This window comes from Panicum hallii, unplaced genomic scaffold (assembly GCF_002211085.1).
Source record: "Panicum hallii strain FIL2 unplaced genomic scaffold, PHallii_v3.1 scaffold_93, whole genome shotgun sequence".
Lineage (NCBI taxonomy): Eukaryota > Viridiplantae > Streptophyta > Magnoliopsida > Poales > Poaceae > Panicum > Panicum hallii.
In genome coordinates, this window is record NW_020356233.1 from 28,140 (window position 1) to 53,379 (window position 25,240).

The 25,240-nt window shown below is 46.9% G+C and overlaps 1 protein-coding gene across 1 annotated transcript; it reads left to right on the forward strand.

Moving 5' to 3' along the window:
* Positions 1-899: 899 nt before the first annotated feature.
* Positions 900-1,273, forward strand: LOC112878620 (nucleolar transcription factor 1-B-like; the record flags this gene model as incomplete). Its single annotated transcript, XM_025942863.1, has 1 exon — positions 900-1,273. A coding segment is annotated over one exon (374 nt), but the record flags the coding sequence as incomplete, so codon positions are not given.
* Positions 1,274-25,240: the final 23,967 nt, after the last annotated feature.

The following is a 25,240-nucleotide window of genomic DNA, read 5'->3' on the forward strand; positions in this document are numbered from 1 at the left end:
CTCATAACAGCTAAACGCTTATAGATAACAAACAGAACATAATTAAAACCTAGAAAAGACTAATCGTTGTTCTACACCTGTTGAGATAACTAGTGCTACTTGCCATCAACAATGCTTTAGAATGAGAAACACAAATGTAAATAAGTAAGGACAATGCTGCCCCGATCACGCAGAACGTGACCGGGGCTGCACGGCACTTACCCGGGAAACCCTAGAACAGGGGAGGCGATGCGCCAAGAGTTGTTGATGAATGATTCCTTCTTATTGTTTACCCATGATACATATTTATAGTCCATAGACTTTCCTTTCTTAACCAACCCTAACCAAACACGACACGAATCTTAACTATCTCTATCTAAACTGTTTAAGCATACCTACCTAGATACACGGCCTCCCTGGGCCCAAAACATCTGCACAGGGTCCGATTCGCAAGCCCATTATAATTATCCTCCAAATCCATCTTGCTCCACGGCCCACTTTTGGCCTGTCTAAATTATGGCAATAACACATGCCCCCCTGGTTTCGGCAATGATAATTCTAAAACCATCTCCTTTTTAATCGCCTCGACTCTTCGACTTCTGAATTCCGTATAGACGTGCCTCTTCAACTTCCAGGGGATATGACCGCTCTACATCAGGCTCCTTATGAACCGTTATGGTGCCGATTCACTTCACCTTCCGCTTCTGCCTTTAAAAGCTTACCCCCCGGCAACTTTCTTAATCATCTTCTTTCTTCAGCCACTGACAAACACATCGAAACCACTCTTTCTTCCTCTCACAATGGCCTCCTCTTCTTCCTTTGCCTCTTCTATTATTTCCTTTGAATCTGAATCCTCCCGAGAGCCCAATATGATCCGATAGCTGCCTACGAGATTCTTGCCCCCCTGCATTGGGATGCAGAGGAGTGGGACTTCCAATCCCAGTCAGAAGATGATGAATCCCTAACTGATGATGAAGATCTCACACTTCTTCTTGGAGCCGAGTTGGAAGAGGACGATGAAGATTACTCATCCTGGGAAGAAGAGCTCTCCTCCTCGGAAGAAAAAGCCGATTCCTCCTCAACTGAAGAAGACTCAGTAACAGGTAACTTCCTTCTTGGCGAATCATCAGAAGATGCCGCTGAGTACGACAAGGACGCCGAGGATGAAGGCAACTTCACCAGCAGCAGCAGCGAAGATGATGATAGCAATGGCAACAGTAGCGGCGACGACAGTGATGCTAGCACGACCCCGCCGACCAAACGCCCCAAGACCTCTAGCGTCTATTGGTGGTAGACCATAGCACTAAACCGATGAATCGGCTCCCCTTTTGTACTTATTTCCTCATTGTAAATAAAATCCCCTTTTCCATCTTATGGTTTCTTTAAACAAAATGATCCGTTAGGAGCCGATGGCAATGCATCGGTTCCTTTCCTTAGAACATGCCGATCCGGACTCGAACCGGTTCTTTAATTCATTCCATTCTCCACCCAAACCCAAATCCTTCTCCAAGATAGATCTCTGAAAATTCCAAAAATCCGGGTTTCCTTCCAAAAATGCCTTTTGCTCATAAACCCTAGCCACGAAATTCTCCTCTGAGCCTCAGAATACGCGCTCAATCCTGCACCGCTAACCCTAGATCTATTCCCCAAGTTCTCGACTTCATCCAGGTTCCTGATGGTGGAGTCTTCGAGTACTGACGCGAATGTCTTCGGTCTGAAGGTAAAACTCCGACCTCTGTTAATTTAATGCAGTAATTACAAGATTGATTGCGTTGTTAAATGACTCCTTCTTCGACTACTTTGTCTTTCGTGGGTCTTTTCAGGCTTTCGATATCCTCTTACCGCATCCTTCTTCCCCCAATTTTTTCTATCTTGGGCCTCGTTCTTACGAGAAGCCCATAGATCTAATTTCTTGTGAGGCTAATCGAATCCCCTTCGTGAGTCAAGACATAGATCTAGACTCTTGGTCCGATAGCCTTCGCGCTTGGCCAAATCCTACAGAGGGCTAGGTAGTTTGGTATAATAGAGTGGCGAACACCTACCAACCTTTATGGGAATCCATAGGGATAGCCGATGCCCTGTCTCTATGTCTTTCCCCTCTTGAAAAGGATGAGAACCTTCTGAAGATCATCGGCTATTTTTGGTCTGATGCCTTGAATTGTTTCCTCTTTGGACACGGTCCAATGACTCCAACTCTTTTAGATGTTATGATGATTACCGGCTTGGATATCTCATCATCTTGTCTCTCTGCTTATATGCTTTCTGTAGTCCCCTTCAAACTGTCTTCCAAAGCAGAGTGCACAAACTGGAGCGCATATCTGAACCAACATATGAAAACAAAAGGACCTATGACAGAGAAAGAACACATAGCCTTACTGAATCTATGGCTAGAACACTTTCTCTTCTGTGGCCCTTCACTTGCTCCAACCAAGAACCATCTTCCTCTGGTGTATGAGCTGGCCAAAGGTCACACTATTGGCCTTGGTAAATTATTTCTTGAAGAAATCTACAGACACCTTCATCTGATGTCCTTGAGTCTTCTTTCGCAGAAAAAACTTAGGACTGGTGGTCCCTGGTGGTTCATCCAACTATGGGCTCACCTTTACTTCCAAGATTTCATCCCAAATTTCCCCTCTCTGGCAAACAACTCTTTTCCAGACCAGAGTGGCAGACAAATCCGATGCACCATGTTTGGATAGGCCTTATATAGTCTCCCTGGTGGGAAGTTAAATCCTTCAGACGCCTCATGATGGTTCAGGATTTTCTACAAAGGCCTGAACAACCCAATCTTCCTCCCGTATGCTGATTCTGAAATCTTTGAGAACCCAGCCACGTTCCGATTAGCTGACTTCACCCATGATATCGACACCAGGCATCTGTACTCCATCATGATTCGTCCTTGCCTCCTCTCAGTCGGCATGAGTGTAACACCCTAAGGTAATTTTTCTTAATTTTAACAAATTTATGTTGGGCTTAAATAAATTTTCCAGCATTTTTTTCTAATTTACCTCGCATTTAAAGTAATTTATAACGTAAGAAAATAAAATTTATCATAGGATTAAAGTGTTTGTGCATTCATGCCGCAGCATTGTTTTATTTGTGTTGAGTGTATAGGTTTGAATTCAAATCGCATTTGAATTCAATTAGAATTGTTTGAATTAATGAGTTAGAAAAACAAAAGAAGGAAAGGAAAAAAAAAGAACAAAGGTAGGCAGCCCAATCCAACAGCCAGCCCGACCCAGTTTCCCCTCTCCCTCTCTCCCCCAGGCCCATTTTTCCCTCGGGCCCTCTTCTCTTCTCTCCTTTCCCTTCCGAGCTCCTCTCCTTCCCCCGCATGGGCCAAGCCGGCCCATTCCCTTTCCTCCCAGCCCGAGCCAGCACTCCTCCCTCTCACGCGCGCAGCCGCCACGTGCGCTCGCTTTTCCCCCGCTCCTCCTTTCCTCTTCCGCTGCCAGACCGGTCCCACTGGTCAGGCGCTTCTTCTTCCCCCTCGCGGCCTCCCCTGTTTCTCCCCGCAGGCTCTGCCGCCGTCTCTGGCCGTGGCCCCGCCCCGCCGCGCTCCTGGGCCCTCCCCCCGAGCCGCACCTTGATCCCGTCCGCGCCTAGGAGCTTCTAGAAGGGCGCCCGCGCACGGATTTGGACGACGCCGCAACGGCCCGTGAAAGGTGGCCGCTCGGTTGCTCGGTTGACCCGCACGCCGAGGTTGCCGGCCCTCTCCTTCTTATCTGTAGCTGCGCTCTCGGTCGCCCTAAGCCGCCGCCAAGACACCCCCTCAGCGCAACCGAGCCGCACCGCCTGTAGCCGTTCGGATTTGGACCGCCGCCGTCGTAGCCGCCCCAAGCCGCCGCCGCAATTCGCCCTTGCCGCCGCCTCTTCGGGCCTGTTAGCCCCGGCACCACCTTCCTTGTCTGCGTGCGCCGCTGGCCGAGGTGCCAGGAGCCCCGCAGCGCAGCCGAGGTTCGCTCTCCGCGGGCGCCGGTCTTCCTCCCCCGCCAGACTCCGTCGAGGCCTCCGCGCCGTCGCACTCCAGCCCGATTTGAGCTCTCGGTGAGCACTACGGCACCTCCCCCTTCTCTTGCGCTGATTTTGGTAGATTGTAGACCGTTTTCAAGCTCAGAACGCGCATCGCCGGTCGCCTCTGCCGCACCGACCCGCCGCCGCCACCGTTCCCGCCGTCCAGAGAGCCGCCAAGCCCAGCTGATGCCCCGTGAGGGTTACGCGTGTCGTGTAGTCCATCCTAGACCCGAGCCTGGGTCAATTCGACCCCCGGACGACCGGATTTGACCAAGTCCGGTGAGCCCCGTCACGGGAACGCAACGCCGGCGAGCAATCGCCACCCCCGGGATCCCCTTTTCTCCCCCCTTTGATGTGAGCCGTAGGATCGGGATCTGAGCGCCCAGACTGAAGCGTACCGGTTCGGCTGGCAATCTTGCTAAAGAGCCCTCGGGTTTATGGGAAATCAACCCGCCGTCCAAACCTAGCCCAAAAATATTTACAGGCAGGCCCTTTCCTTCACGTCTGACCCCCCGAACTCCCTGGTTTTTGAACCCGCGTTCCAAGCCTCATGTTTTCATGAGCTAGCCCCTGAGTCTAGGGTTTAATTACGTTTAAGTCCTCGGTTTTTGCGCAGAACCCCTTAGGATCTCCAGTTTTCTTACAAATAAGCCCCTGGATCCTGTTTTAAGCGCAGTTTTCGCGTTTTAGCTCCGTTTTAAGCGTTCTTTATATCCACGCGATCGTTGTAACGCGTAGATTAGTTCTAGGCTAGTTTTGTATGCTGTTTCTATGTAATGTTGTACTGTTTTCTTATAATTTGCTATTGTTGTGCATGTGTGTATGTGTGGGCTATGCTTGATGATCGTGAGTAGACGCGGAGCCTTTGGACCAGTACCAGGAGCAGCCATCTTCCGAGCAGTTCGAGCAGCAGCCGGGAGAGTACGAGGAAGGCAAGTATAACATGAACCTCCTATCACTTTTAAATACAATTTCATACTGCATTTTAATACTGTATACCTATAAGGACTTCCTAGCCACCTTTATATCCTTTACATATATCCTTTGGGTTGCATTTTGGTTAGTTGTGCTAGGTTGCTGCGCTATAACAAATCTTGGTCCTTTTTAATTAATTGGATTAATGGTCTTACGCAACTTAATTCTGGAGCCGACCCTCTGTGCTGTGTGCTTGAGTGGTTTGTGCGTCCTTAAAAATATGTTTTTGTAGAAACTTGGTTTAGGGGGCTAGCACGGTGCTTAGTGCTTGGTTGGCCACTCTCCATAAGGACCAGTTCATAGAGCGACAACCTGGGACAACCGCGCAACCACAAGACTGGAATGGGACGGTCTTGACTTACTAATTAGGTCATTTTGGTTCAGGAGTAACTTACCTGCGTGGGCAAGAGGGGTGGTAGGCTTCAATGGTCCCTGCTCCTCCGGCTTGGTCTGTGCTGTGTGTCTTGTACCCCCGGAGGTGGGCCCCATCGTCGCTGATCCAGAATCCTTAGCGGTTACACCTTACCAACGTGATCCTTTGTAACGGTCTCGTAGTGTGCTTGCTAGCCATCTCACCTAAGGAAGTGTGATGAACAACTAGCGTAGCTCACGACTTGTGGGTAAAGTTGTGCAACCTCTCGAGAGTGTAAAACTGATATATCAGCTGTGCTCACAGTCATGAGCGGCCCAGATCCTCCTTTTGATTAGTGGGGTTATCAACCTTTGACGAGGGAGATTCCCCGGGTGGTTTTGGTTTGGATGGTTCCCAGTAGTTCTTAATTAATACTGATTAATTTCTTATGCAATTTGGGTTATGGTAACTCATCCACTTGTAGTAATTAGCTTAAATAAAATTTACCAAGATTAAAAGCTAATGCAGTTGAGTCAGCTAGCCTAGAGCCTCATAGTTTGTGTTATACTTGTTGAGTACGAGTTTGTACTCACACTTGCCTCTCTACTCTTCTGTTCTATTTCGGATATCTTCGACTGCTGCTCAGTGCCCGGCAACGTGGAGGACTACATCAGCAGCTTCGACGACCTCTAGGCGTTTGTCTCCCAGTCGACGTCCCTGTGGCGCCCAGTTCTTCATGTATTCATTTTACGCTTCCGCATTCCTTGAACTGATTCTTGATTCAGTTGTAATAAATATATTCATATATTAATTTATACGCTTTTATTCGTGACATGTGTTGTGATATCTTGATAATCTGTTGTATATATGCGTGACTTGATCCTGGCGCATATATGATTGCTCGATTTATGTTCTTATAAATCGGGTGTGACAATGAGCACTTCCAACTGGATCATCAAACCAGGATATGAATTTTACCAGCCGGTCGTAGAAGCCCAGCAGTTTGGTCTTGGGCAAGTGCCTCCACATTTCTTCCTTCATCATTTGACATCAAATAGGGTAGACCTTCCTAACGCCGTCACCACCCAAAGATGCTACAGTTTGTTTTCGGACCTTCTCATCCCGATTCCTGTTGACCTTGCCTTTATTTCTTCGGCTGTCGACTTCGAGGACTGGTGGTTGATGTGGAAGACTCATGTTTTCCGAAGAGCCTTGGGGCCGATGCTGCAACAGATTCACGCTGAATATGAAATACCTGAAGGAGAGGTATTGCCGTTTGCCTATCATTTCTTCTTTTAACCTTACTGAATCTTTCTAATTCTATTTACTCTTTCTGCAGCAGGAGGATGGCCCAGAACCAAGAATGATGATGGATCTGTCTTCCAGTTGTCGCTAATTGCCCCTGTGGTTCTCTTTGGTAAAAACACACCTCCTCCATCAAAAAGTATCATGTAGATCCAGCCTAGCACCACAAAGTTGACCCCCAAGTGAAGACGATCTTCTAACATTGTTGCCACCCGGGCTCGTGCTAAGACGAGGAAGGTGCTTGTCAGGAAAATCCGAAAAGAAGTTGGGCCGTCTTCCCCTAGTCAAGAAACTCCGGTCGTTAGCCAGGTTTGGATCCCCTTTTTAGTAGTTGCCCCTCTATTTATGTACATTCTTCTCAATCACACTTGCTTTCTTTGCAGCCCGTCGTTGTGGACATTTCCAGTGGGGAGGAACCCCCGTGCCAAAAAGATTCAGCTTCAGAGGTTCTAGAGGATATGGAAGCACCTGTCAATGCTCTAATTACTCTTCATGATCCTGTCTCAACAGCTCTGGAAGGCCCTTCGATGCTGATTGATACACCAGTCATCCCACAAGGTCTGCCAGAACAGATTGTAACCGCGTCGGTTGTTGATTCTTCTTTGGAGAGGCCAGCTGTCGCTTTGGCGACTGCCAATCTTCCTTCAGAAGGGATGCGCCTGCCAGAGCCGACTGCTGCTTCGTCGGCTGCCACTCCTCCTTCTAAAAAGGTGACCCCCCGAGAGCCGACCTTCGCTTCTCCCGCTGTCAATGTTCCTCCTTCAGAAGGGACGCACCTTCAGGAGCCGATCACTTCTTCATCGGCTGTCGCTACTTCCCTCCCAGGATAGGTATGCTTTACTCCCAGGTCATTTTCGTTCCTTTCTGTGCTGCTCTACTCACATGCCTCCTTTTGGAGCCTTTACCTCTCAGAATTGCTTGCGTTTGATCCCGCATCCATCGGGTCGGCCATACTAGAAGCCGATGATCCTCAACCGGACTCGACTAGCATCGCCAGTCAGCTTCTCTGTATGAAGGATCTTCTATCAGGCTTGATCGACGCTCTGGTTCAGGATTCCAGCGCGGTAAAGCAGATCCTCAATGAGGTCAACTCCCAGCTCCCCGTGGGTCTTCAAGTTAAGCTCTTGCCGGCCAGGCACCTCCCTTCCTTTCGGGTAAAAGTAGCAGATGCTCACCATAGGATTGAGACCTGTCGCTCTCAATCCCCCTTGAGAACCAATATTGCCGAGCGATGTCAGTCGGTCAACAAGAAGAAAGCTGCTCTGGACGCCAAGGCTGATACATCTATTTTCGCCCAATGGCTTCTTCTTCTGGAGAAGGATCTAGAGGATCTTGAGGCCAAAGTCCGGGCCACCAAGCAGCACATCCAAGAAGAAAAAGACCTTATTGCAAGCTCCAAATGGGAGGTAGAAGCCCTGACTGCTGAACTGAAGGTAGATCTGGCCGAGCTGAGTGCTCTAAGCAAACAGGTGCTACCGGGAGTGGACGAGGAGGACGAAGCAGTGATCGCTGAAGTTGATCGTGTCCGTCTCGATGCCATTGCTGCCATTGATGAGTTTATTCAGAAAGCCTGTTTCTTTAACGGATAAACTTTGTGTGCGTACATTTTAACTCTAAAGTCGATGGTCACACATCGGCTATTCGGCGATACCATTATGTTGATTACTTCAAAAAACTCTAGAGTCGATGGTCTCACATCGGCTATTTTGACAACTTACGAAATGCTTTTCTTTAACGTGTGGGCCAACTGTACACATCAGCCTCCTTTCTTCATTCTTATTCTGCCACACGTCACCGGTATCACAGACCCGGGCCATCGATCTCTGTTGGTTTGCACCCTTCCGCACAACTCCGGCGCTACCTTATTCAGGCCCATCGGTCACATCGGCTTATAGCCTGATGCACGACATCGGCTTCACTGCTCATCGGCCCATATGCCTGGGAAGTAGCTCTTGAGATGTTGACCGTTGACTGCCACCGGGAACTTGACACCATCCAATTCTTCAAGCATATATGCATTCCCAGGTAGAACTTGGTCAACCCTATACGACCCATGCCAGTTTGGGGACCACTTGCCATATGCTGCGTCCTTAGTTCCGAATGGTAGTACTGCTTCCCAAACCAGATCTCCTACTTGGAATTCCTTCGGCTTGACCTTCTTATTATACACGCGGGCTACTTTGGCCTTATTTTCCTTGATCTTCTCAAGTGACCAAAGCCTAAGCTCCGTGAGGTCCTCAACATTGTCATTCATCAGAGTAGCATATTCTTCAGCTGTTAAATCATTGTGGAACTCTACGCGCCTCGACCCGGCCGTAATTTCCCATGGTAACACAGCCTCCTGCCCATAGACTAAGTGATAAGGGGAAGTTTTCGTCGCCCCATGACAAGATATATGGTATGCCCACAATGCCTCTGATAAGACCTCATGCCAACGTCTAGGGTACTCATTAATCTTCCTCTTAATCAACTTGATGAGGCTCTGATTGGATGCTTCAGCTTGTCCATTTGCCTGGGCATAATATGGAGACAACCTGATCAACTTGATGCCCATGTCGGCGGCAAACTTCTTAAATTCCTCTGAAATAAAGACCGAGCCTCCATCTGTTGTAATGGTCTGAGGGATCCCGAATCTATGAACAACATGTTCCTTGACAAACTGAATAACGTCTCTGGATGCCACCGATTTCATAAGAATTGTTTCTACCCACTTGGTGAAGTAATCCGTGATGGCCAAAATGAACTGGTGGCCTTTGCTGGATGGAGGATTAATTTTGCCGATCATGTCCATGTCCCAGCCTCTGAATGGCCATGGTTTAATAATGGGGTTCATCACTGACACTGGTACCATCCGAATCTTCCCAAACCTCTGACATGCTTGGCATCCTTTATAATATTTAAAACAATCCTCAAGCATGGTGGGCCAGTAGTACCCTGACCGCCTAATCAGCCACTTCATTTTGTGAGCCGATTGATGAGTCCCGCAGGTTCCTTCATGGACTTTATGTAAGAGCTAATTGGACTCAACCGGCCCCAGGCATTTAAGCAACAGCCCTTCCAAAGTCCTGTAGAACATGTCATCCCTGTGGTAGAACCAACCTGAATTACACCGGCTCAAGTACGCAAGTCCTCTCTCAAGGGCTCCAATCGTACTTCAAACGGTGTAACCCCTTCGCCTATCGGGTAACGTCCCAATAAACCACCGAAAGCAGGATCAAACAAGGTACCTCGCACGAAGGCGAGTCTAGAGATACAATCGCCATCATATTTTACATCACAAGCATTTATATTACAAGAATTTCCAAAAGTAGCATAAGTTCCAAACTGATAGAAATTATTACAAACCATTTTTAAAGTTTCAAGTTCACGGCAGCGGAATTTAAAATACGACAACTATACATGTTGCCAGTACGGACTTCATGCTAAGCCCTGGCATGACATCACTCGGTATGATCAGCGTTGGCCGGGGACGGGTCCCATTCCACAGACCAACCATCAGGAAGAGCATAGGGCCATGGCATGGTAAGAATAGGGTCTTCAGAAACATTACCTGAAATAAAGTCATATTGCAAGGCTGAGTACTCTAATACTCAGCAAGGCTTACCCGTCTCATGGTACACTTAGCCATGTAACTAGACTTATGAAGGTTTATAATGGTTCTGGGTTTAATTTCAGCTGAAAAGCAACAAAGAGTAGATCCTTAATTCCAAATTTTAGCTTTCAGGTTCTAATTGATTATTCATTCTAAGTAAGCAACTATAGCTACTCAAACATGGTAGAACTCTCTCATCAAACACCATCTTTCATCATCAATAAGTGGTTCTTATTACTCTATGTGGCAGAAGTATTAAGCAGTCTCAATCTCCATGAGAAAACGGATGATTCTGAATCGAATTTCAACCCTCGCTAGGTAAACCTAACTCACACGCTTGGAACACCGACAGGTTGTTCCGAAGCAACCGTTTGCCTTTCATTCCGGGTCGTGGAACAATGCCACCACAAGCGACTGCAGGACCATACGCACATCCAATGTGCAGGACATACGTCTACAGCGTGACTGTATGATCGTATTCCCATCTGCTCTGCAGAATGTACTCCCACACGTCGGTGTGTGTAAATAAACAATAAAAGTCGAGTGGTGGGGGACAAGTCCACTTTCCGGGCCGATTGGTTACTAGGCTTACCGCTTACCATATTTCACGGCATGTGGCTAGTACTTTCAAATGCTTAACCGCCACTACCACTCACTACGACCTTAACCAAATTCATCAACACAGACGGGGTATTATTCCTTTCCATGATACTGCACGTAACCCCATCCGTCATCCTTATAGTGATTGCAGGATTGTAAGCAACCAATTCCTATATAACGCGAGTGATAGGAAATCACTCGACTTCTACCGGTCCTACTAGCATAGCACTAGTCGGACTCAGATTCTATTCAATAAATAGGTACCTAACAATGTGCAACTAGGGTTTCATTATAACTCCTAGGAACTTAAATGCACAAGTAAATATAAGTAGATATATATATGAATTGTAGTGTTATAATGTAGTGGGTTTATGACCGGGACTTGCCTTCACTGGCGGGGCTGGGGTTAGAGACGTTAATAAATTCTTCCGAACTCGGGTTTGGGGCTTCAGTTAAATCTCCGATGACGTTCTCGGGGACTTCAGAAATTTCCACTTCAGGCTCCGGGAGGATCTGATAATCTATGTCGGCGAGAAGCGTTGAGTCTACATGTGATGTAAACGATGCAGTTTAGAAGATGCATAGACTTTTATTCTATTTCACAATAAAGTTGCAATCCAACGAAAACATAGCTCACTCATCCAACATATCATTCACTCTTCTACTGGGCAGTCATTTATCGAGTATAAACTAAATTACCTAGTTACATTAAGTAACATAGTTGTTTACCCTAAACATTTAAACTAACTGTATTAGATAGCATGTTTGGTTATCTTAAACAATTAAACTAATTACATTTAACAACTTTATTTATTTGACTAGCTAATTATCTTTAATAACCCTAGGTTATTATTTAATTATGGACTTACTTTGACTAATTAAATGAACCCTAAGTTTGGAATATAGCATTATCATACCAAGTTCAATTTATTCTGGTTGTTCTACACCTGATCATAGGTTCAAAATTTGTGGACATGTCACACTACTCAAGAGTAACACCTCAAAATATTTTCATAATTTTTCATGCACTAGAGCTATTGTTCATGAATTTCCTTTGAATCTAAGCTTAAATTCATTACTAAAGTTACACTAGGATTCTGACTCTTAAACTTTTATCTTGGATTATGCATGCTGAAACAAAGCTAAAGTAAAATTTTCAGCCATAAACATGAAGAGATGTATCTGGAATTAAATTATGAAACTTGTATCAACATCAAGAAAAGTTATTTAATCATCATAGCTAGAGGGCTGTTCTGAGCTTCCAAATTTTATACAGTTCTACTTATGGCACATACATCTCATGTTTCAAATTTGAGCCTCAGCACTGCTATGGATCAAAAGCTCTAATTAAAGTACCCATTATCTACTAATTAAATTGCAGTACAAAACACACATATTCATCTCATGATCACAATACAAAATTTGTAGAATTTAACACAAGGATTCAAACCCAACTAGTTTGACATTTTTCTGAATTTTCTATAATTTTCTGCACATTTTTGAAGTTTACAGCTTTTGAATTGGGGGAGGGGGGGGGCTCTGTAATCTATTTCAGTAAAGTTAAGCGGGTCGCCCTTTAAAGCCCCAGATTACCTAGTGGGGCTAGAGTCTATTGTTCAAAGCTAGCAGGAAGACCCTTGGAACTTTTCAAATCATTTCAAATAAGCCCTTGGCTCGTCGGGGAAGAAGGGCAGGGACATCGCCGACCAAATTCCGGTGAGGGGGGTGGCGGGGGGTGGAGAAGGAGTGGTCAGCGAGCATCAGGAGCTCAAGGCGCACCTTCTGGGGGTCTTGGGAAGGGGAGGGGATGACCGGAGATGGGGTTCCCACGGTGGCCGAGGCGGCGGCGGAGAGGAGCTTGTCGGCGAGAGGGTTCCGGCGAGGAAGTGGGGCAATGCTTCGGTCCAGAAGCTGCAACAAGAGGAGAGGAAGCTATTGGTGCAGTTAAATTGAATGGAGAAGGAGCGGAGGGAGGGGTTCGACAGCGACAGGAGCTCACCGGAGAGGAGGGGAACGACGACGAGGTGGTTCTGGTGGAAATACAGCCACGAGGAGTGGCCTGAGAGTGTGAATGAGGTGAGAGAAAGCTCCCCAGGGGGCTGTAGTGGGCAATGGGAGGCGGACGCTGGCGGCCCACGGTGAATAGGGGGTCGCCGAAGTGGAAGAAGGAGGCGGCGGTGGTGTTTAGGGCTTGGGGTGCGCGCGGCAAGGGAAAGAGAGGAAAATGGATTGAGTGCGGTCTGCTGGTGCTACTGGACAGAAGAGGGAAGGAAGAAGAGCAAACGCGGGCATGGGACACGGCGGCGGCGAGGTGGTGGCCAGGCGGCGCTCGGGTTGGCGTGGCGCGCGCGGGAAAGGCCAGTAGGGGAGGGAAGCAGGACCGAGGAAGGGGGAGACCGACGCGTGGAGTTTGCCCGAGCAGGAGGTGGCGCCGGGGAGGAGCTGGAGCGACGGTGAGCGGCGCTGACAACCGGCGGCAGGGAAGCAGAGCAGAGAGCAGAGGGGCGCCAGAGGAAGAAGAAGAGGGGAGGGGGTCCGAGGGACTCGTTTGCAAAAATAGAAAAATCCAGGGACCTCACAGTAAACTAAAATTTTCCACTGATCCAAAAGCCTAATGAGAAAATGATCAAAATAGAAGTTGTAGCATTTTTCAAACCCTACAACATTGCTTTTGGGTTCAAGTTCAAAAACCTAAAGTACAAATCTTTATTTTACAACTTTGCACTCAAATCAAACTTACTAAATTTTTGTCCTTATTAACGTAAATTTCTTATAATTTTGGACCTAATTGCAAGTTTTCCTGCAATGTCATGATTACTTGCATTCTTACACTTTAGCCCTTAGTAACTTTGAAAGTAACTTTTGTAATTCAACTACTTGCATAAAAGGACTTGTACTTTTATAAAATTACATAAATACCCTTATTTTCATAACTTTACTCAATTTTCACACCATTCAAAACATACAAAACATTCTTCATATTGGCTTGCTATATTTAACACCTAGGGTGTCACAACCTTTCCCCCCTAAAATGAATCTCATCCTGAGATTACAAGAATGATATAATGAGATGATAGATACCTACGAAATCTTGAGAAAGTCCGGGAAATTCTTTTGAAGATAGTCTTCGGTTTCCAGGTAGCTTCTTCTTCGGTATGATGATTCCACTGGATCTTGAACATCTTGATTGTCGCTCTTCTGGTACTTCTTTCCTTGGTATCTAAGATTCTGATTGGATGCTCCTTATACGAAAGATCGGGTTCGATGTCGATGGTTTGTGTATCAATGATTTCAGTAGGAATACTGATACACTTCTTCAGCTGAGATACATGGAAGACGTTATGAATGGCTGCTAGCTAAGGAGGAAGTTGAAGTTGATAGGCTACGGGTCCACAAATTTCAAGGATTTCAAAAGGACCAACGTAGCGAGGAGCGTGTTTGCCTTTGATACCAAATCATTGAACACCTCGAGTAGGAGATACTTGTAGGTATACAAAATCACCTACTTCAAACTGTATTGGTTTCCTCCTTTTGTCTGCGTAGCTCTTTTGTCTTGATTGAGCTACTTTTAAATTGTTTCGAATGATTTTTACCTTTTCTTCAGCCTCGGTGACAAGATCAGGCCCAAAGATTTCGCGTTCACTCGTCTGAGACCAATTTAAAGGAGTTTTGGATTGGCGACCATATAATGCTTCAAAAGGAGCCATTTTAAGACTCGACTGATAACTGTTATTGTAAGAAAATTCTGCCAGAGCTAAGCATTTGTCCCAATGCTTGTCGTACTGGATTACACAGGCTCGAAGCATATCTTCTAGGATTTGGTTTATCCTCTCTGTTTGCCCATCTGTCTGCGGATGATATGCGAAACTTCGGATTAACTTGGTTCCAAGAGTTTGTTGATGTTGCTCCTAGAAATGAGCAACAAACTGTGCTCCACGATCAGAGATGATCATTTTAGGTATCCCATGGAGATGAACGATTTGGTCTAGATATATTTCAGCATACTTCTTAAAATTGTAAGTGGTATGCACTGGAAGGAAATGAGCGGTCTTGGTTAATCTATCCACAATCACCCAAATGGAATCATGCCTCTGGGAAGTATTGGGTAAACCTACGATAAAATCCATACTGATATCTTCCCATTTCCAAGAAGGAATAGGTAGAGGCTGCAACGTACCAGAAATCCTTAAGTGACTGGCCTTAACTCTCTGGCAAATATCACATTCAGAGACATACTTTGCTATTTCTCTTCTCATACGGGTCCACTAGAAATTCCGTTTCAAATCCTGGTACATCTTCGTACTGCCAGGGTGCATAGTAAATTTAGACAAATGTGCTTCATCCATTATCTATTTGCGAAGCTGAGGGTTTTTGGGTACAACCATACGTCCATTAAATCGTAGAATTCCCTTAGGATCCTCTTGGAGTATAGGCTCAACTGCTATATGATTCAGACTGCCTTGAGGAACGATCTCTAGATTAAGCTTTCTCATTTCCCAGTAGAGAGTGTTGTTGAAAACTTCTACTGATAAGCGATGACAATGTGATTTGCGGCTAAGTGCATCCACAACCACATTGTCTTTACCCGGATGGTAGTGTCCTTCAACCGACACGGACTTCACCATGACATCATCAATGTAAATTTCCATCCAACCGATCAGTTCATGGAAAATGTAGTTCATGGCACACTGATATGTAGCCCCAGCATTCTTCAAACCAAAAGTCATGACCACATACTCGAACAGACCCACCGCTCCAGGTAGTCTGAATGCGGTTTTGTGTACATCCTCAGGGGCTATAAAAATCTGGTTATAACCAGCGTTACCATCCATGAAACTCAAGATTTTGTGACCAGCAGCCGCATTGATCAGTGTTTCTGCAATAGGCATTGGGTACTCATCCTTCGGAGTACCCCTATTGAGGTCTCTGAAGTCCACGCAAACTTGCCATCGGCCGTCCTTCTTCTTTACAGGTACAACACTTGAAATCCACTCAGCATACTTGCAAGGCCTGATGAATCCTGCTTCTAACATTTTCTCCACCTCATTTTTCACTTCGACAAGGACCTCGGCCTTCATTTGTCGTGCTCGCTATTGGAACGGTCGAAATCCACTTTTGAGAGGGAGCCGATGCTCAACTATGCGCCTGTCCAACCCAGGCATCTCTGTGTAATCCCAGGCGAAGCAATTGGCATATTCTTTTAATAAAGCTATCATCGGCTCTCGCAAACATGAATGTAATTTCTTGCTGACGAACGTTGGCCGTGGCTTATCCCCAGGACCAATATCTATTTCTTCGAGCTCGTCAGCCGACGTGAACCCATATCCTAGTTTCCCATCATCTGTTAAATCGACGCTGTAGATGGAAAAAGAAGATGGTAAAAAGAATTTTGGCCGATCGTCAAGATCGGCCGCTCCATGTATTTCATCATCTTTCGAGTTTTTACAAAAAGAATAGGGCCGGCTGTCAAAGCGAGCCTTTCTATAATGGCTATGACTATGCAAAGTACTTGACATCAAAAGTTTATACTTCATTTTTTGGGGCCGATTGCAGGAATCGGCCTCCACAAGTACGCCAGAGCAGCTTGTTCCGTGCAACTCTTCTACTCTGTAAGGCCAGTGGATAAGACCAGCCTCACCCTATTTTTTGTAGCTTCAATGCGATCGCAGCCTTCCAGACTCATCCCTAAGATCGGCTCCTGGTCTTCCGCGTCCCAGATGCTCATGGCAGCATGTGAAATCTCAATCGAATCATCTGCATGAACCACCTCTACCTCATCTCTATCCCACTGGATCAAACACTGATGCATTGTGGAGGGGATGCAACAGTTGGTATGAATCCAATCCCTACCAAGTAGGACATTGTATGTGCTCTTGCTATTAACGATGAAGAAAGAGGTCGGGATGGTTTTATTTTCGATGGTTAGGTCCACACTGAGGATGCCTTGAGCTTCTGAAGTCTGCCCGTTAAAGTCACTTAGCGTGACATTAGTCTGGATCAAATCTCCGGTGGATGCCCCAAGCGATGCAGAACTGAGTACGGCATAATATTAACTGCTGCTCCTGTATCTACCAACATCTTGGTAACGGGCTGGCCGTTTATGTACCCCTTAAGATACAAAGCCTTCAAATGCTTGTAACTTTTAGCTTGCGGCTTCTCAAATATTACTGGCCGGGGTCCCAAATCAAGCTGGGCAAATGATGACTCTTCATGGATTCGAGTGTGGAATTCTGCAGGGAGCACAAATACCATATGCGTATCAGCCGATATCTTCACATCGGCTCTTGTAGACTTGGGTCGCCACTCCTTTCTGGGAGGGCGTGATTCCTTTTTATGCACACGATGAACCTGTTCCGCGAAATCCGGGCGCGCTTTCCTTAATGACTCGATATATTTAGCCTCGGCTTCTTCCAAGCTGCGCAACCGCTGAACCCTGAGTTTCTGAGAATGATTGAGTCCATCAGGGCACCAACGCGGACGATGATACTTGTCTTCTTATTCATCAAGGTCCACTCTCCTTCGTGGTGATCGAACTTGCCCTTGTTGAGTTGGAACACGCCCCAAACGCTGGAAAACTGAGACCCCCTCTGCATCTAGTCTCCTGGATCCACATTCTAGGCAGTCTCTAGTAGTAGGTAATCGACTCATACCAGAATCCCAACAATACCTAAAAAACGGGCAATGCCAGTGATCACACGCATCTTCATGCTTCTTCAAACGTTTCCCAGTGCGACACTCATACTCTTGTTCCTCTGATTCTCGCCAGAGACCCTGCTGGTACTGGTATTCGTACTTCCTGAGAAGATCAGAAGAGGTTGGCCGTTGATTCCTGACATGCCTCACTTGTTCTTTTGTGACATGCCCCTTTTCTTCCTTTTGGGGCCGATCGCTAGGATTAGCCTCTTTATTCTTGGTTTGGTGGCGTGACATTAACCTCTCCATATTGATGCCGAGCGTAAAATCCAGCTGCCGTCTTGCAGATCGGTCATAACCCTCCACCATATTTACACTAGGGAAGGGCTGGGTATCGACCTTCATGGCGGTTTGGCCCAAGATCAATTGGCCTTGCTCGATAGCCGATTGAATTTGCCGACGGAGCTCCTTGCAGTCGCCTGTACTGTGGGTGAAAGAGTCGTGCCACTTGCAATATGATCTTCCCTTCAGTTCCTGCGCCGTAGGAGGTTTATATCCTTCCGGAAACTTCAACTGTTTCTCTTTTAACAACAGATCGAAGTCAAATCTTTTCGCAGGCCCTGTTTGCTTCACCCATTTGCAGGACACAGGGTTTGCTCCCCGAGTCCATTCTACGACTGCCACCTCTTGCTCTTCCCCGGAGTCTTCGGCTTCCTCGGCATCAACCACCGCCACTTGACGCTTAAACTTGTCTTGATATAGCTCGGGATGGCGCTGCTTGTGCGTTGTCAGCTTCTGCACCAAATGCACCAAAGAGTTAAACTCCAACTGGAAAGCCAGATCTCTGATCGGCTTCATTAACCCCAAAGATGCCAACTCGACTGCCTCCTTCTCTGAAATCCGTGTCGAGTAACATCGGTTCTTTACTTCCCTGAAGTGTCGGATAAATTCCGCCACGGTTTCCCCACACTTCTGCCGCACTTGCGCTAAATCGGCAATTCCTGCTTCTGCAGCTTCCGAATGATACTAAATGTGGAACTGCTCCTCCAGCTGCTTCCAATTATAGATAGAGTCAGGGCCCAATGACGTGTACCACCCAAAGGCTGGCCCTGTGAGCGATTGTGAGAAAAACCTTACTCGTAGAGGATCCGATATCGAGATCATCCCTAGTTGTGCCAAGTATCGGCTCACATGCTCAATAGAGCTAGAACCTTCTGCTCCACTGAATTTGGTAAACTCAGGAAGCCGATACTTAGGCGGCAAGGGAATTAGATCGTAATCACTTGGATACGGCTTAGTATAGCCGATCGCTCTCCTCTTTGGTAAGATGCCAAACTGATCTCTCAGAATGGCACTGATCTGCTCCACCGTCTGTGATCCTAGGGCCGAGTGCGCACTATCACGACTCAGCCGGTGGCACAGGCTGCTAGCCACGCTTGCTTGTCTGCATCCACTCCAGAAATTCCTCCAGCTGCCTTCTATGCTGAATGTACCGGATTATTGCTATCCGGTATATAAGCACACATGTAGCTCCCTGGGTGGCTCGCTGAAGAATGGGTGATCCACGGGATCACCTCCCACCTTATAAACCACATAAGCTGGAGAACCATGCGATTCCGCAGCTGCGAGCGCATAAGGCAGTAGTGGCCTAGTTTGGAACGGTAATTCCCCTTTATGATTCCCCAAGGTAGGTCCCGTTGGAGAGTGCTGATGCTTCATAATTTCTTGGACCACACGTAGGGCAACACGCTCGAAAGCGTTAACCAAGCTCTCAGAATGCTGGTGCAACGAGTGAGCAACCACGTAGTTCACCTCTTGCCGAGAGCTCTGGTACGGTCCTCCGATGGGGTGGACAGATTCACTCCTGTGACATTCAGGTACTTAGGATTAAAACACACTAGATTCTAGTATAAAGTGTGTATGTTTGATCTTTTGTATGTGTGCTAAAACTTGAATGCAAAGGGAAAAGGGTATTGTGTAATTCTGGAAAATTTAAGTCCTTTGGTGCAAAATGGGTGAGAATGGTAGGTAAAAATCAAATTATGTAAAGGGTTGTTTTGCAAGAAGCAAGTACTTACTTTTAAACCTCGGTGAGAAGTGAAACTACCCTAAGGATTCAATTGGAGTGTAGAATTTAAATAGGTTATCTCCGAAGTTTAAACTTTTGCCAAGTTTTAAATTAGATTCAAATCCTTAACTCTTTTGAAGCTGAACCTTAAATCAAAGTTGCAGATCTTGCTAAACTCTACATTTTTGCTTTTGGGCATGTTTTCATCTGAGCTATGGTTTGAAAGTTAATTTGGCTTTAGAGTGGAGTCCCTGTATTTTTGGAGAATTGCATACAGGTCCCTGTCTTCAAACTCCAGCTCCTCCCTCTCTCTGTTTTCTCTCTGCCGACCCTGCCGCCCTCGCCGGCCATTTCCCGAGCCCCAGCTGCCCCTCGCCGCTTAAACCTGCGCCACGTGCCCTCTAGCGCTGCGCCCACCGCCTGCCCGGCCTCCGGTGGCTTCTCCCCGCCCCTCCACATCGCGCCGCCGCCGCCCGAGCCGCCACGCACGCCGCCGAGCTTGCCAGCAGTAGCTCTCACCCGTCATGCCTCCTCTTCAACTTGAAGCACATCCCTGAGCTCCCCACGAACTCACTCTTGCACTCGCACACACCCATTTTACTTCTCTTTCTTCTTCCCGAGCGCGACGCCTTGTCGGAGCTCCGCCACAGCTCCTGCTCGCCATCGTCAACTGCCTCTGCCGCCTTCCACCCTCGATCCAATGCTCCAGTAGCACCACCGCCACCCACAGATGCTCACAGACTCACCCAATTTCACTCTCCCGCGCTAGAGCAGCCAGACCACCGCGCCGGTGAGCTCAAGCTCCGCCGCCGCTCGGTCTCACCGTCATCCCGGCACTCCGCCGCCTCTCAGCCCATGCCAACCACACCACCAGTACCACATCACCCTGAGGAAGCTTTCTAGCTACTTCCCCACCGCTCTCCTACCCTCCGGCCACCAGAACACCATCGCCGCCCCTTGGAGCCCCGTCGCCCGCCCCAGTTCGCCGTCGACTCGCCGTCTCAGCCCCTCTCTTCCCCAACACCGGCCACCCCCGTAACCGCCGTGAGCTCCTGAACCTTTTCCCCCACTTTCCCCTCGCCACCGGTGAGCCCTCTCACCGGAATTCGATCACCGTCGATCGGTTTCTCTGTAAAACCTAGCCAAGGACCCAATTGCAAGGATTCAAATCTTTTCAGGGGCCTTTCTGTGGAAAATCCATAGGAATTTGTAGAAAAATCCAAAAATTGCCAAACCAGTTTTGTTGTACTCCAGAAGTTTAGCTCTACAACTTTGGTTATTAAAGTCTAGTTTGAAACCAAATGCGTTTTGAGTTATTTTAAAGTTTAGCAAAAGGGTATCTTATGTGTAACTTTTGCATGCTAACTTATTGCTTGTGATTTTTGGTGTGTAGCCTGTTTAGGGTATGAGTGAACTTGTGTGCAAATTTCACTTGCAGCACTAGACCATAGCTTGAACTAATTTAAACTTATGCAAATCAAGCTTCAAATGGTTTAAATTTATTCAAGCATGTTACTAAGGTTTTCATGCTTAGATCTTTTTTATCATGTGATGTTCTGTAATTAAGTAGTTCATAGTAAATCTTTCAAGAATTTATGGCACTATTTTGCCAAAGGTTTGAATTTAAACTTGAAATTTGAACTTAATTCACATGCTTCAGTCTCTTATTTTAGAAATTTATGAAAAATTCATGGTAAGCTCATCTGTTAGAAGTAAGCTTACCCACAAAAATTCAAGGCCATAACCTTTGTAGATTTCAAAATAAAAACCAAACTTGTTAACCTAATTCAATTAATCCAATTAATTATGGTAATTATACTAAGATACAAATAGTAAGTTTGAATTCAAAGTTCTTGTTTCATGAAGTTGTGTTTATCAATTGGTTGGATTGCAACTTTATCGTGAATTCAAATTATTGCATATCATGTAGAGTCAGCGACACTCGACGGCGGAGACTACGAGCTAGTCTCGGAACACGAGCAAGGGTTTTCTGAAGACCCGGTGAACATCATCGAGAATTTAACTGAAGCCCTGAACCAAGGTTCGGAAATTTTTGACATCCCTGACCCTAGCCCCGCTCAAGAAGGCAAGCCCCGATGCATAACCCAGTATTTTAAATTATTACACTTATACAATTTTCTACTTATATATCTATATAATGCATTAAGTCTAGGAATTGAAATGGAACCCTAGATGCATGAATCCTACGAACCTATGTATTGTGCCTGAGTCCTTATCAAATAGATGCTCTGCTAATAGGACCGGCAGAAGTCGAGTGATTTCCTGTCACTCGCGCAATATAGGAATTGAATGTTTATTATTCTGCAATCATTATAAGGATGATAGATGGGGTCATGTACTTACCTAGAATGGTCATGTACTAAAACATTAGGTCATACTCTTTGTTGCTTTTTAGCAAAAAGAAAACCAGAGCCTCTCAATCCTTCATGGTCTTGTGTTCATCATATCTCTGCTTATGTTCAGCAGATAGCTCCTCGTAGGTGATCGGTTCATCCCTTGCCATCTTGTCAACAGCAGTTGATGGAATTGAAGAAGATGACGAACTTGATGAAGATGACGAAGATGGCGATGATGGTCCTACCGGGCATGCCAGAATGTGTTGCTGATCAAAACCCACCGGCGAGCAGCGACAGGCAACACGAGGAGTCGAGAGGCTCCCAGGACTGTTGGTGGGCCCCAGTCCCTCGGTCAACGGCTCGAGATCCGGCACATGCCCTGGCTTGAAGTCGCTAGGCGTGCCACCTGACCCTGTACCTGATCAGGAAGGTGCTATGTATTAGTTTCCTGCATGCATAGACACATGTAAATATTAGTCTGAGCCATAATCGGCTCATCGGATGCTTCGCGGTATTGGCTGTAAAGAGCCGATTGTGTTCAATACCGGATCGGATCTATGAATAAGACGAATATATCCGATAACAGTACAAGCTTCAATCTATAAACATTAAGCTAATCCAATCTATGACGGTTAAAGCTCTCACTGCGTAATCAGAACATCCTACACGTAATTGAGCCTAACAGATACAAAAGGGTAGCAATGCAACAACCTAAACAGAGGCCTAACAACCAACACGAAAGCCGATTCCCGGAACAATCCCTCTCCAAGTTATTACAAGATACCAATCATACTGCCAGAACTTTCAACCCGTTTGTAGGGCCTAATTACGCAGATATTAAACTAAATCTCTGATGATCAAAGACTAACCATAATAGATTGGATCTACTAAATAAGAACAGAGCAAGATGCTGCTCTCGTACCCAACCTTGGGTACGATAACAGCTAAACGCTTATAGATAACGAACAGAACATAATTAAAACCTAGAAAAGACTAATCATTGTTCTACACGCGTTGAGATAACTAGTGCTACTCGCCATCAACAATGCTTCAGAACGAGAAACACAAATGTAAATAAGTAAGGACAACGCTGCCCCAATCACGCAGAACGTGACCGGGGCTGCACGGCACTTACCCGGGAAACCCTAGAACAGAGGAGGCGATGCGCCAAGAGTTGTTGATGAATGATTCCTTCTTATTGTTTACCCATGATAAATATTTATAGTCCGTAGACTTTCCTTTCTTAACCAACCCTAACCAAACACGACACAAATCTTAACTATCTCTATCTAAACTGTTTAAGCATACCTACCTATATTCACGGCCTCCCTGGGCCCAAAACATCTACACAGGGTCCGATTCGCAAGCCCATTATAATTATCCTCCAAATCCATCTTGCTCCACGGCCCACTTCTAGCCTGTCTCAATTATGGTGATAACACCTTATCAGATTTATTTTGCCTTCATCCTAGAGTCCATAGAAAAGCCAACAAAATTTTATCTCCTTCCTAGACCGTGTTTAGCTGTTTGCATAATTCTGTTTCAAAGTCCCTAGTGTTGAGTTTGTGTCCTAGTTCATGTCTTTGTTGCTGGTTTAGTTCATGTTTTAGTTTAGTTATGTTTCCCTTTTCCGCTGCCATCATTTTGATATTTGTTTCCCCCACCCGATTCGCATCCGATTCCGATTCAACCACTAGCAAAACCTAATTCGGAGGGTCTGTCAGACCCGGGGCCACGGGGCTGTGTACATAAAGGAGTCCATATTGGGCTAGGGGATAGGACGTGTCCTGTACCTTATTTATGTTATATTCTACCCGCATGCGGAGTAGAACTAGTCGATACAGAAGGAAACTACTCGATTTGTACTTGAGTACGATTCCTAAGCTAGTATCAGGCTAGGATTCATGTAACCCTGTCCCCCCGGATATATAAGGGCGGGCAGGGACCCCTTCAAAGCCAAGATCACCAGATCAACATCAAGGCAATACAAACCATCATACAGGACGTAGGGCATTACGCATATTGCGGCCTGAACCTATCTAAATCTTGTGTTGTCTGCATCTTTGAGTTCCTGATCTCGCATCCCAACCCAGAACCTACCACCTTGGGTATACCCCTCGGTGGGCAGTCGGATAAAACCCGACACCTGGCGCGCCAGGTAGGGGAGCGCATCAGAGATCCCCTGGAGAACTCGATGGCTTTTTTCAAGTTCCCCAGTCCCGTGCTCCCTAAAGGCACAACTTTTGTTTTTGGCTCATGGGTCTGCGTCGCCAACGGCGCAGGCAGATTCCGTCGGCACATCATCGACGACACCATCAAGCTAAAAACATTCGCCGAAAGGCGCGACAATTTCGTCGATAATCTCGACGAGTTGCCGTTTTTTGATTCTGCTAGGAAAACCGAGGCAGAGTCTATCACTACTGTTCCTTTCCCCGCGTTGGAGAAGGACTTGAACTCTCTGTTCCAGGCTGGGGGTTCTGACGCCACCGCATGTCGGGGGGCTAAGGATCACCTGGCCACTTGCGGGCTGATGATCACCACCACCTCCGAAGGATGAATCATTCATTGGAAGGGGATGGATTTGTCCGATTTACTCGGGCATGAAGACCGCTTGGTAGCCCACATTGAACCTCTACCTTTTCAGGAGGGCAGGGCGTTGGCTACCATCACCGAGGGCTTGACTGAACTAGTCGAAGCCCCCTCTGAAGAACTCACAACCCGCCAGGTGCTGATGGCGGAGGAGGGGGACGATGATGCCCTCATCCCCATCAGCGCGCTTGACGGGATATCAGAAGACGAAGGCACTGCCGATGCTGTTGACGAGAACGACGCCGAACGTGATGCGCGGCGTGCCAGGAACAGAGCTCGTGCGGTTCGTAGAAGGCGGGCCAACCAGCGCATACGTTCTGCACAACGCGAACTCGACGCTGAATTCACCGCTGCAGATGAACGGGGTTTCAGGACTCCTATGGCCAACATCGCTCGGGTAACAGCATTACTCGAGCGAAGTAATGATCCCAACGTTCGACAAGCACTCCGCTACGCCCAACGGGCATGGGTCCAGCTAGACCAGCAGGCCCCGGCATCACTCGTCGGGGACGAGCGTGTCGGAGACAGCCGGAGCCGGGCCCCAAGTCGAACAACAGGTAATCGCCTGCGACCCCAACGCAGCAATAACAATGATGGTGCGGGCGGGAGTTAGGTCACCGGAGGGAGGCGGCAGCCACCTCCGGCGAACAACCTGAGGCAGCCCAACCCCCACATCAACAACCAGACCTTCGCCAGAAGATCAATGAGGGGCGCGACGCCCGGTCAGTCCTCGAATCGAGGCGACGGGAACGCGAAGTAGCCGAGCGGGACGATGC